General features: G+C 39.5%; 1 protein-coding gene across 2 annotated transcripts in view; it reads right to left on the bottom strand.

Annotated features, from left to right (window-relative positions):
* TRAF3 (TNF receptor associated factor 3) overlaps nucleotides 1-13,892 on the bottom strand; it is a 107,900-nt gene that overhangs the window by 42,644 nt on the left and 51,364 nt on the right. For both annotated transcript variants that reach the window (XM_019518534.1, XM_019518533.1), the window contains exons 3-4: nucleotides 3,015-3,274; nucleotides 59-110 (exon numbers count right to left, since the gene is read on the bottom strand). In XM_019518534.1, coding sequence (XP_019374079.1) covers nucleotides 59-110; nucleotides 3,015-3,256 — 294 coding nt within the window. In that variant the 5' untranslated portion in view covers nucleotides 3,257-3,274. The remainder of the gene's footprint in view (nucleotides 1-58; nucleotides 111-3,014; nucleotides 3,275-13,892) is intronic.

Here is a 13,892-nt window from a genome sequence, read left to right on the forward strand (position 1 = left end):
AAAACCAATTATTCCAAAATACTGAATATGCCACACATCAAATTTTAAATAATAATACCTTGTCTTTAGCTATGTTTTCTTGACACGCTGCACATTTTGGAGTAGAAGCACTGTAAAAATAAATAAATGAATGAATGAGTTATATTTATCCTATTTTGAATTCCCAGATTATAGCAGGATTCTGAGTCCTTTGCAAAAATGAAAGGCCCTCTTCTCAAATAAAATGATTCAAATAATTAAAAAAAGGTTTTAATTAAGTATTTATACACAGTTCACTACAGTGAACTTAGTATAGAATGAAATGGAACAAAATGGGCTAACATTCAGAAAATAACCATTTTTTCAAGAGAATTTCAGAATTGAGGAAACAGTTTAATTCAAGTTTAACGTACTGTGGAAGTTTAATTTTTACCTGTTAACAATCAATTAACTTTCAGCTGCATGAAACTGAACACACTCTCCCTTTGCCATGGGTTCTAATCTTTCAAAAAAAAGTATTATGCATGAATATTATGTGTTCATATATTCAGTTGTGATAGTCTTGAATGCAAAATATTTAAGTCTTTTTTTCCTTCATAAAATTAGCTGAAACTTTTAGATGTCTTCATCCACCAGAAGACATGAAGAAATATACAACATGAAGGGGATGAATGGTTTTAGCTATGTTTGCTAAAACCATTCATCCCCTTTATCTGGTGTTGCAGAGGAAAGGGAAGGGGGAAAAAAACCCATATCAAAATGTCTCTAGCCAACTCTGCAATGCTTTATATGGAGAAATGCCTAATTTCTGCATCAAGTGCCTGATCTATGACATTCTGGTTACTTCTCAGCATGCAAAATTATTATTGGCATCTATTAAATTATCCAACACTTTTTCTAACCCAGATGTAATTTCACTAAATCTCCTAAGACAGTGAATTCTACAACATTATTAACAGCATTAAATATTTATTTTAAAGAAATCTAAATTCACCTCATTATCCTTTGCCCCTCACTTCTCCACATAAACTTTTCTGGTGGATCAATCTCTATTCCTTTCCTTAGATGAACTGTTGTGCTGTATATGTCTGCTCTTTGAATTGTAATCTCTTAGGTAAATGGGGAGGCAGAGTAGCCCAGTAGATAAAGAACTGAACACAAAAGTCCTTGGTTCTAGGGCAGTGCTTTCCCCTGGCTGTCCATGAGCAAATTCTTCTCCTTCTGTGCTGCTGTTTCTTAGTCTATAAGATGGGGCCAATGACACCAGCAGCCACTGTCAAGTGCTCTGAGCTGCGTGGAGGAAAAGCGCTGGATAAGAGCCATCAATTATTTTTGTAAAATGACTCATTACTAAGTGTGGGTCAGTGCAAAGGCCCAACTGTCACACTGCCATTCACAGCCTTTTACTTCAGTCAAATCCCCTTCCTGACCAATGCTACTCCTTGAAATTGTTTATTGTATGTAAATCTCAACATACTGCTGAACATCTTCACTCTCTCACAACTTCCAACCTCTTTGATATTTTTCTTAAGAAGAGGCAAGCAACTGTGGATACTGTATTCTACTGGAGGGCATATACTGTTTGATACAATGTCATCACTCTCTAGCTTTTACCGAATGCTCTCAGACATTCGACTTGCTCTTTTAACTGCTGCTGCATACTGAGCAGACATCTTCATTGAGTTATCTACAACGACTCGCAGCGCCTTGTCCTCAGATGAACCTGACAGTGCAGAAGCTGCTAGCACATAATCAATGTGTACTTAGTAATACACGGGCACTGGATGAGAAATGCCTATCAACATTTTAAATTACATTTTAATACCCATTTCATGACACGTATTTCATTCATATATTTCAAAAGAGGATGTAAACCTGAATTTTAATAAAGTCTCCAATGACCACTTAAACAACCACTTCAGGAAAAGGCACACTGAGAATAAATAATAGAACAACAGAATAATTTTCTATTTAGAAAATTAATGCATAAAAGAGGCCAATGTTTGGTTTATCCATCCCAAAAAGAGGTTTTTACAAATTTGATTGGAAAGATAAAATTGCATATATATTATAACTGCATTGTAATAGGCACATATGTGCACATTTCACAGCAGGAAAGGAAATTTGCCCAGCTAGATCTCTGCCATGCCAGAATCATTACTGCTTCAATTGCTAAGGGTTTGCTTCTTCCATCTGTACACATCCAAGCATGCTGCATATTTGCCTTTCTATTCTTTCTATGCTAAGTTATTAACCACAGCAGATGAATGCACGTTTGGAAAGAAATACTAGATTTTACAGCACATGCTGCACTTTATCAAAAATATACAGACAATGAAAAACCCTGTTTCTTATTTATTTTAAATCTGATGCACTAAAATCAGAGGGAGAGGGGGAAAAATGATCATTTATATGCAATTAAATGCAGCAGCATGTGATTTACAATGTCTAAACCAATGCTGTATTCCCAAAATGAAACAGTCAGAATCATCACTGGAAACAAACAGAAGGTTCAGGACTCTCAAAAATCAAATCTCAGCTCCCTTACTGCTATAGTAGATTGCCCTCAGCAAGCCCTTTTCCTTCTGTAAAGCATTCCCATCAATAAAAGATGGATATCACTGCTTACTTTCTCTCACAAGACTTTGGTCAGGATCAAAATTTATACAGTACTCTGAGTAGGATAACTCATATTCTTTGCATCAGATAAAGTTAGAAATAATACCAAATACAATCAGCTCTGGGAGGCAAGTAAGTATCTTCAAACCATTCCTCAGATATTTCTTAAAAAGCTGGAATTTTTTTGGCTTTCTATTGTTGTTGGTAGTACCAGGAGCATCTCTCAGTTGCATCTCTCATAATGTTCAAATAAAAATAAAATCAAGAGCATTCACTGTTACCTCACTCCCTCACACTACACTCTCCATTGTATAAATTCTTTTCCATGTCTCACAAGATGGCAATACAGGCACTCATTCGTACTACTTTCCATTTCAGTAACTTTCAAGCATATTAGTGTAAAAAGCAGCACGCACCTTAACAAGGCATTCATGCAGGTTTCACAGTATCTGTGTCCACATTCAGTCTGTTTGGGATTGCACAAAATGAGGCGACACTTTTCACATTTGTACTTCTCCTCCACTACATTTACAAATTTCTCTTTGTAACCACCTTGTTCTGGAACGTAAATCGATGCTGCAGGGCTACGATCAGGATTTGCCCTTTGTTGGACCATCTCTACTGATATAGGGGGGTCAGGTTTTTTACTGGTGTCCATGCTCTAAGAGAGAAAAATCTATGAAAGGAAAAAGAAAAAAGCATGAGAAACTGCTCTAAAAATTACTCTGTGTACACTCATACACATCTTGCTCTTTCTATAAATGTTAAATTAGTTTCCCTTGATGCATTTACAAACATAAATAAAAAATTCACACCACCATAATATGTATGCAGTGTTACTATATTTGCATAATGTGTTAAAATGGGATAAATCTGTAAAACTCCTTTTCTTTTTGCAAGGGAGCTGTAAACATTCTGATCCAGTAAGTAAAACCTTAATTAAATGTGTAGACCACAATGAAGTTGGATGAAGGAAGTGATAAAAAATGCATATTCCTCCTCAATCTACAATGAAGTGTACTGGTACTGGCACAACTGGCCCTCAGGTACTCCTCTTAGTTTCGGCCAGAAGCAGTGGACACAGCCTGCTGCTACCCTTTATGCAGCAGCTTAGGTACAGAAGAGTCACAGTGTGCGCAGAACCACATGGCCATACCCCTAAGCCTATTAAACATGCCATCCCCTCCATGGCAAGTTGAACATAATGACTACAGAGCTCTACTGCAGGTGGTACAGCTTGTGTGAAAGCCATGCAACTTCTCCACTGCCTGCCTTTTTTGCCATGGTTGTGACCTTTTTCCATCTATTAAACTCCTTCCAAGTTTCAAAGATCAGGTTGCATCAACTCTAGTTCCTGGGGAAGGTAAATCCACATAACATGACTCAAGGTTAATTCAGCAGAATCTAGCACAACTGACAGGTGGTTAGGAAAGAATGAATGCAGTTGAAGATCGAACTGCAGTCCCTATTATGGGTGACTTGACACTACTTTCAGGTCAATGGACAAAGATATGGCAGAGTCACAGAAGAAAGGATACCCAAAGTTCAATTAATAAAAAGGCTGTAAATAAATTTCCCTGCTGCATGAAAAAACAAGAGTTCATAATGGAGCATGTATGTGAATCCAGGAGCCTACATAGCTGGAGGACAGAATCAAATAGATACACAAATAGATACACAAAAGGGAAACACTCACTTATTTACAAAAATAATCTCTAGAGGTATCACACAGCAGCTTTCTTCAATATAACTGGTGCTTAAAGTAGTGCAGTTTGAGGTACACATGTACCAGCTAACACCTGCTTTTAGCAGTCACATCTCACACACCAACTTGTCCACTAACTACAGTAGAAGTCGCATACACAGCACCCCGGTTGCAGCACACTAAACATAAATGCAACCACAATCTACTTTTGTGTTGCGTATGCTTCTTGCACTGGATTAGCTTCTTCTTGTGAATGCAATCTTCTTTGCTCCAAACAGCAAAAAGGTTCTTCATAGCCCATTTTTGTATTTACAGTTGCAACCTCACAATTTATACTGCAATACTATGGAGCAGCAGCCACCAATACATTCTTCACTGTAGAATTCAGCAGGAGATTGTGCATCATGGCTAGGTATGGGCAGTCAAACAGCCTGAGGCTGAATCAATTTAGTCTTTGCAGGTTAGTCTAAGCTGCAGAAATTAAATTGAGGAAGAACTGGACATGCATTTACTTTTGATTCAGGAAATGCAGCCAGCCACGTGCCTACAGTGGCTCAGGCCAGATGCCAGGGGGTGCTATAGCATGCCACTCTGGCATGAAGCCAGCATGGGCTGTGTGTTCACTTCCTCTTCCTGCTGCCCAAGACATCTCTGGGATTTGCAGTCCAGAGTCACAACAGCAGGATTCTTCAGGGCTGCTCATCATTTCTTCTTCCTGCTTCCAGATACCCCTGGAATTTGTAGTCCAGTCACAGTCAGCAGTCACTTTCAGTAAGTTTAGCAGCACGGCAGCTCTACTCAGGGGAAAGTGGGTTTAACTCCCCTCCCTGGCCTTTAACAGGGTTTGCTTGGGGGGCACAGTCTCTGCCTCTCCCCACTCACCCCCCAGCCCTTCTCTGCTGGAGCAAACAGCCCAGCCCAGCAGTGGAAAGCATACTGGGATGCTGAGGAACTTTGATTTAATTTGAACTAGGAAGGGGTCTGGGACAGAAGTTCCATAAACCAGTTTGACCCAAATCATGTACGTCTGATGATACATTCAACCAGGTTTATCTTAAACCTGTTTCAGCCATTTTAAAACTGATTTATGTGCACTGAGCTTCTGTTCCGCTACAGGTTTAAGCCAGTTTCTGATTACTTTAACCCGTTTGCATGCAACTTCTGTTCCTAGCCCATGAAAGCATACTTCTATTCGAATATGAGCTTCTACATAAAATCAGAAAGGAAAAAAAATGAAGCAGACAGATTTGTGTTTAAGCATCCCCCCTGCCCTCCCACCCTCAAAGTGCGCTCTACTGAAGTATTCTTCAGCAATCAGAGGGTCTACTACACCTTTGTAGATCATAATCTGAAGAGACAGCAAAGAGGGGAGAGGAGAAAGTGAGGAGATATACACCAGCTCTGTGATAAACAAATAGATCAACAAGGCCTGGCCTAAAAATCTCAGCACTGCACCTAACAAAGAAGCTTACAGGTCATGGCAAAGTAGAAGAGGAAGAGTACCAGGACCTAGTGATCTTGGTTATTTTGAGGAGGGAAGAATAAGAAGGAAGTTGGGAGTGACATTTTGATTAGAAATGTAGAAGAGAAGTACAAAGGAGTGACAAGAAAGGAAGAGAGTGAAAGCAGCTCTATCTTGGAGATCATGAAATGTATCCATAAAAGAAAATGAAAGAGCTTGGGAACAGTAGCCACAAAAAGAGATACTAAAAAGCAACTAGAAATCAGGAGATCAGAGTTCCATTAACTGGATGTAAATATTAAAAGAACAATCTTACTGCAAAAAAAATAAAATAAAAAGTGACCAGATTTTAATGGACAAAATGTCGCCCCACAGGAATGGAAAGACACTAAACTTCCTGAAAATGCTTCAAAACCTCTTAATAGTACTTTTTTTCTCTCCAAGAGCTAAGCAATTAGTCACAATTGGACGAAAAGATAATACTCAAGATTCAACTGAGAACAAGTACTGAATACAGAATGAGCAGCAGGTGAGAGTTTCATAGAGATATGAAACTGCTAGAGGGCTGGATTGTCAGCTGGCAAATGAGATTTCATACTGATGTAGCTACACAAGGCTCCACAGGACTCCACTTTCTGAAATGACATATATTGGACATCTACTCACAGAAAAGCCAGAAACATATTGGTAAATAATAGCCAACTACGTAACATTCCTCACAGCAAGATTATGGTGTTTTGTTTTAAAGAAAGTTTGTCATATAAGAAAAGCTCAAGACCAGCATCCTGTAGCCAATTGGGTGAGGGGTTCTCTTTTATAAACATCCTGAACTGGTCTGTTCTTACAAACCAAACATTTGATACCATTCACAAAGCAACACGGTAAAAAGAAAAAACACAACACTGGCAAAGTATTTTATTATAGCTTAAAGGCCATATTTCAAAAAAGGTACAGAACTCCATGCGTAAGTATACTTCAGACTGCATGCACAAGCCAACCAAATGCATGGATGAGGAGTCCATTTCCACACGTATGTGTGAGATGTCTATGTGTACTACTAAGCAGGAACACAAATCTGGGCAGCATAAGAGAGCTCAGTTTCCACTCTATTGAAGGTCCAAGCATTAAGTTTTTGCTTATATTTCACCACAGATTGTTGTCTGCGGCACCCTTTTTTCACTGCAGCCAATTTCAAAAGCAGAAGCTGGGTTTTACCCCCATAAGTGAATTTGAAACTGCCAAAGAGATGTGATTTTAAGGCACAAACATGTAAGTTATTACTCCACTATAGTGTTAACAATAAACAGCGCAAGAAACACACACTTCCTCAAGTCAAGAACAGCCACGTACCAAATGTTATTTCAGTTTTCATTTACATTTGCCATCTTACACATTCAATTAAAGTTATTGCTCTTCAATTAGAGTAACTGCATGCCTGAGTTCTGGTGCGAATCAGTGGATCTGCTGAAAAAGAGGACAAGATGCCAACAAATCAAGGACTATGTTCCCTATTCAAGAAAACATCTCTTGACACATACATCATTACGATCTGCTAATCCGACTTCACTTTTCTGGGAAACAGTCATCACAATGAAAAGTCATAGAGAAACAGGCTTTCCTTTTAACGCAAATCAATCAAGTCAGGGCAAAGTTTGGAAGGAGGAACAGTCCCCGGAACCAGATACATCTACTATCTCTGTTATCTCAGGTTTCATTGTTCAATCACCTTTTATAGTATCAGTTATAAAAAGAAGAGCAAAATCAGTTTGCACCTCCACAAAATCTGGCAAAGGAAATACCTATCCATTTGTTCCTGCCATAGAACAGAAGAGAATGATCTTTTGACTTAACGATTCCTATGGGTGCTAGACACTAGCTTGCATCCTGTCTCTTGCTCAACAGGAAGAATTTGCTTACTGCGTCCAGTTCTGGGCTCCACAATTCAAAAAGGATGTGGAGAAGCTTGAGAGAGTCCAGAGAAGAGCCACGCACATGATCAGAGGTCAGGAAAACAGGCCTTACAATGACAGGCTGAGAACCATGGGGCTCTTTAGCCTGGAAAAGCGCAGGCTCAGGGATGATCTGATGGCCACTTCTAAGTTTATCAGGGGTGACCACCAGTTTCTGGGGGAATGATTGTTCACCAGAGAGCCCCAAGGGATGACGAGGTTGAATGGTCATAAACTACTGCAAGACCGTTTCAGGCTGGACATAAGGAAGAATTTCTTTACTGTCTGAGCCCCCAAGGTCTGGAACAGCCTGCCATCGGAGGTGGTTCAAGCACCTACATTGAAATTGGATGTTTATCTTGCTGGAATTCTATGACCCCAGCTGACTTCCTGCCCTTTGGGTGGGCGACTGGACTTGATTTTCTGGGGTCCCTTCCAGCCCTAATGTCTATGAAATCTATGAAACAGATGAACCTACTGGGAAAGATCATAAAACATCAGCTACCAAAGTACAGGACAACCTTTTTGGCTGGTGTGCCACAAACTTGCACCCCCAACCAAGTGCAACCCCGATCCCATCCCCAATTTGCTGCTCAGCTTTCTGCTCCCTTCCCCGGGCTTCCTGACCGATTTGCTGTTTTGCTTTATGTTTCCATCCCCATCTGCGATGGTGCTCCCTGTCCCTTTCCCAATCTGCCATGTGTCACAGACAGAGGATGCCCATACCACTTGCAGCACCACAGGCTGGCCACCCCTGAGCTACAGCATCTTCAGTGTAGTGAAAAGTTGAACCCTCCTGATTAAATTTAGACTGTTTTCATGGTTTAAAAACAAGTTTTAAGGAGTAGATAAGAGCTGACAAATAGCAGAGACTCTGAGGGGGAAAAGGGGGAAGAATTAACCACACATTCCCTAAAGCACTTTGATTTCTATGTGCAAAATCCATAATTATGGTGCTTTCCAAAAAAAAAGAAATAGCAGCAGTTTTCAGATAAAAACTTTTAATCATTTAATGCTCTAATTTGCAAGTTTCTATTCCTAAGATAATTGCCAATTGAAATAATTATATTTCTCAAAACTCTGCTTCACAAGACTGGTACCACAACCCCTAATTTGAATCTAGCTCAATAAGAACATAGTATAGATTTTACTGCTTGTTCTAAGCAAAGAGCTGCGCTGCAGATTCTTCTGTCCATCTATTCTCTCTCTCTCTTTTTTTTTTTTTTTAATTCCAGGGTGAAATAATTATCCTCCTGAGTACATTTAAATCATAGAATTGTAGAAACATAGGGCTGGAAGGACCCTCAGTAGGTCATTTACTGCAGCCCCCTGTGTTTGTCTAACCTATTTTTTAAAACTCTGAGAACAACTCTCCCACACAACTGCCATATACAATACCCAAAACATTAAAAATACCCTTTTACTTGCCACAGATAAACAGAGGATGGGGGCCTGTCAGTGTCCTGCTATTGCAAGTTTTGGAATGTAATTCAAATAGTAGATCAGCACACGGGGTTAGAAACTGGAAGCAAAAGCAAATCTGCTGACAAGTTTGTTCCAAGAACTGGAAAGCACAGGGGATTCCCAGATGAGGAACAATGATATAAACAAGGAAAATAGTTTTCACCTTAAAGCTGACGAGGTTTTATAAATATAAATTCACTTGGTTTTTTTGCGATTTGCAGGGGGAGAGGGTGGTTATCATCAACATCCACTAAAAGGAACAAAACAAAATTTCCACAATGAAAACTGTTCTTAAAATAAGAAAACTGAACTTTGATCTTAGAACAAAACTATAAGTCAGCAGGCAAATGCTGTAACCTCTTCGTGAGCTAACATCCAAATCACTACATAACAACTGCATGATCTGAAGATGCATTCTACATGAGGACTGCAGAAAGAACATATTTCAACTACTGAAGAGGCAGGTTTCTGTTCAAAATCTACTTTAAGATAAACAAATACATTTTTTTTAAAATCAAGTAGCTCCCACAATATATTATCATTTTAAGCAACCAAAGCCAAGTGTTCATCTGAAGATGACGTCACATTTTATGTATTTATTGATTAAGGCAAAGGAAAGTTATCTGATCAAAATCTTAAGATATGGGCTTGAAACACAATGCACACTTCTCTATCAGAGCTGTGTAGCAAACCTATATGTGAGAACAAAAACAAAATCTAAGTTTGAACAGGGAGTAAAAGATTGCAATAGAAAAATGAGCAGTGGAGCAGTTTCAACCATTTCTCTCCAAACAATGAAGGTTGTTGATCTCTTTATCTAGGAAAGAAGCCAAATGCACACCAGCATAACTCCTTGTCCAAAAGGAGGTGTTTACAGTGCATTTTGTTTGTTTGTTTTTTAAATTGATAAGATGTTTTCAGAGGATCAGATAAGCAGAGAGAGTTGGGATAGCTCTTTCTAGCCTTTTAATTTTGTTTAGAGACATGCCTCATTACTCTTCCAAGAGTCACAGAAGTCAGTGCAAGTCTACTGTGTAGTAAGAACATTTTCAAACAAATAAACTTAAGAATATCCTTCTGGAAAAAAGCCTCAGCTATTTGTGTCGCCTCAGACTTCAGAGTGCTCATATTCAGAGTGTTAGCACTGCTTCACAATATTAGTGAAGGGGTAGGAGTAAACCAGGGAAAAAAACTCCAAGCAAACAGGAGATCAGTTTTAAAACCAGAAACACTGACAGTTTTCCACAACTTCCACTCTAAGGATAAAAGATTAAGCTAAGGAAGGAAAACTTCCCAAGGGAGAATTCTTCAAAACCTATTTGCCTTGCAGAAGCACATTCGCTATATCAAATCTATGGAAGCAAGCAATCAAAACTGATACATCTGCAGCAAGTCCTCCATGAAGTAATCATATTTTGCCTCCGGTTTCCAGCCATCAATACTGGATATTAATTCATTTTACACTGAAACACAGGCTGGGCTATTTCTATCTTCCTGTGCATAAACCATTAACTCAAAGTGCTATACAAAGATTAAAAGAATGCTAACATTTATCATTGGATTCCCTGTTTTGGGAGTGTTCTTGCAGAATAAACAATTTAATGTGTTATTTTATGGAGAGCCTATAAATTTCTATGGGTTTCCAAATCCCACTGATATCTTACAGAGCTCAAATATCAAAGGGTTATGAGATAGGACTGACAATTTCTGAAAAGTAACCAATCAATATTAAACTATAATATTTTGCTATTACCAAACATGAAGGATAAGTTATGATATAGAGAATTAGCTGTCTTTTGTAAGAAAAATATTTCCTTTATGGGCAGGTTATTACATAACTGCCTGCTGGTTGCTCAGCGGCCTACTGCAGGGGTGGCACACTCAACCTGGGACTGGAGAAGTCCTCACGGACTGTATCCAGCTCAGGATGAGGGGGCAGCCACCATGGCCACAACAGTGGTGGCGGGCCCAAAAGCAGTGAGGTGTGTGGTAACAGGAATCTTAAAGCAGCAGAAGGGGTCCAGCAGCAGCAAGCCTAGCTTGCCAGAGAGAGCCACGGCCAACAGGACAACATTTTTGGTGACCCACTAGTAGTGGCTTCCCACACAGTGGCTCCACAAGCCATGTTTGATGGCCCTGGTTTACTGGTACCAGTTACTGTTGAGACTGGCGATTGCCCTCAATATGTTCTCAAGTGACCAGATTGCTTCACTACAATATTTAAGGTTTCTCTTGAGCTTGAGTGGTTACTAAATTTCTATTGGCTTGAAAGGTACAAGCTCTTCCTCATTTTTTTGGATGACTTGAAAACCACAAATGTAACTAAGCAATTCCGGACAGCTCAATGCTTTTGCAAGGAAATGCCAACCAAGTTAAAAATGGCAGACGCCGAAACATTACAGCATTCCTATATTGTAAATGAAAGGATTAGCGTAATGCAGAAATCTTACTAGTAAAGTTTGTTGAGCTAAGCTTTGGCAGAGAACTGTTTTGGTATACATTTGCTTAATTTTTGGCTAACAAGAGGTTCATTTTTGCACAATAAATCTGTATGTGAAGGATCTTAAGCTGTTTAAGTAGTATTTAGTAAAAAGCACCATACTGTGAGGAGCTAAGTTGGGCAAGCTTACTAAACTGGATTGTGCATTGATCATGGAAACTCATTTCCAAACGTATTTATGGCTAACAAGTTAATTGATCATTTTCATATTGCTCAGGAAAGAAAAACATAGCACCAGGCTATTCAGCCATTATTACATCGTTGCATTAGGAAGAATACAAATCGTATTTCTATTCTGTACTATACATTTATTTATATTCCACACTATACTATACTATACATTTATTCACTGTACTATTCATTCGATCTGGATCATCCACTGAATGAAAGCTAAACTCAACATCAGAGCAAATGGCGCTTAAAAATGTAAATGAAACAATGTCAAATTGAAAGAATTTCTTATCTCTTTTTTAGTTTAAGGGTGAAGTAAACAATGGTAGATGGACAGGCAATTCAATATGATTTAAGGATCACTTTAAAATAATGTCAGCTTTTAAAAAGCTGTCTCCATTTCTTTTATACTGTTGCATACTCAATGCCACAATAGTTTTTAAAGATTCAGCCTGAGGCAACAGTAAAAAGAAAATGTTTGTATTTCAAGTTATCTGTGCCACCAACAGATTTTATTAATTACATTGTAAATACACACTCTCAAAGAGCTACCAAAGCACACTATAAAATGCAAGAAATAAAAGCATACTTTAAAAACTGTATCATCATGTAAGCTTTGAAAGCCTGGTCAGAGTAGAAATGCTAACAGATAAAAAAATAGCCTGTCCTTGCAAAAATACCGGGCAAAACACTAGCTGCCAACTATTATGTATTTCAGGTCCACACTCTCATTAGTAAAGGGGGCAATGTGTGAGGTTACTTCAATTCAACCTACAAAATTAAGCCAGATCTGTCCGAATACAGGCATACCTTGGAGATAGTGCGGGTTCGGTTCCAGACCACCGCAATAAAGTGAATATTGCAATAATGCGAGTCACACGAATTTTTTGGTTTCCCAGTGCATATAAAAGTTATGTTTACACTATACTGTAGTCTATTAAGTGTGCAATAGCATTATGTCTAAAAAAACAAATGTACATACCTTAATTAAAAAATACTTTATTGCTAAAAAAAAATGCTAACCATCATCTGAGCCTTCAGGAAGTTTAATCTTTTTGCTGGTGGAGGGTCTTGCCTCAATTTGTAAAAAGGCAATATCTGCGAAGCGCAATAAAGTGAAGCGCAATAAAACGAGGTATGCCTGTACTTATGGAAGACATTAACCTGAAATATTTGCCTAAAGAACAGGAGAGGAGAGATTAAAAGATGTTCAAGTGATAACAGGACCAGGGGCACTTTAATCTCCTCCCTGCTGCCTGGGGGGAAATCTGTGATTGAGTCATGTCTGCCAGTATCATGCTGAGGAAAGGACAAACGCATCTAGTTTTCTAATCTTCTTGCCTTTCACTCGAAGAGAAATACTTCATCACAGCAAGAGGAAGATTAATCTTTTTTTTTTTTTTTTTAAAAGAAGATAGTCCTGAAATATTTGAACACCAGAATAGTCCAATGGTAGGATGACCATTAGGGGTGTGCGAAGCGGGCTGTATTAGATTCAGATTCAGATTCAGCCCTATACGGAGGACAGGGATGCGATTTGTTGATTCAGATCTCTATCCTGATTTCATACAGCCAAATCCAAATCTGAAGATTCAACGCCAGTTCAGAGAATCAGCAATTCGGCCATAGACACAGGTTTAAATGTTTTTTCTACATACCTCGAGGTACCAGGCACAGCTCATGAATGCCAAGATGGTGAGATGCATGAAGCATCCCACAGGAGCGTGGGAGGTTCCCCACATGCCTGGCAGCGGACACAGAAGTGGACCAGAAGTATTTCTGATCTACTTCTGGGTCCACCACTGAGCATGCAGGGGACCCCCCCACTCCCTGCACTGGCCCAGCTCAGTAATCGGCCACAGGGGGACCCCAGGTGCCCCCCCCAGGCCCAGGAGACACCAGTTGCCAAGCTGGGGGGGAGGGGCAGGTCCCCCCACGCACTCCGTGGCAGACCCAGAAGTGGACCAGAAGTGCTTTTGGTCCACTTCCAGGTGTGTCGTTGATCACGCTGGTGACCCCCCCCCCCCCCCCCCCCCCCCCCCC

The sequence above is a fragment of the Gavialis gangeticus genome, unplaced genomic scaffold (assembly GCF_001723915.1).
Source record: "Gavialis gangeticus isolate Ggan-Ray unplaced genomic scaffold, GavGan_comp1, whole genome shotgun sequence".
NCBI classification, from domain to species: domain Eukaryota; kingdom Metazoa; phylum Chordata; order Crocodylia; family Gavialidae; genus Gavialis; species Gavialis gangeticus.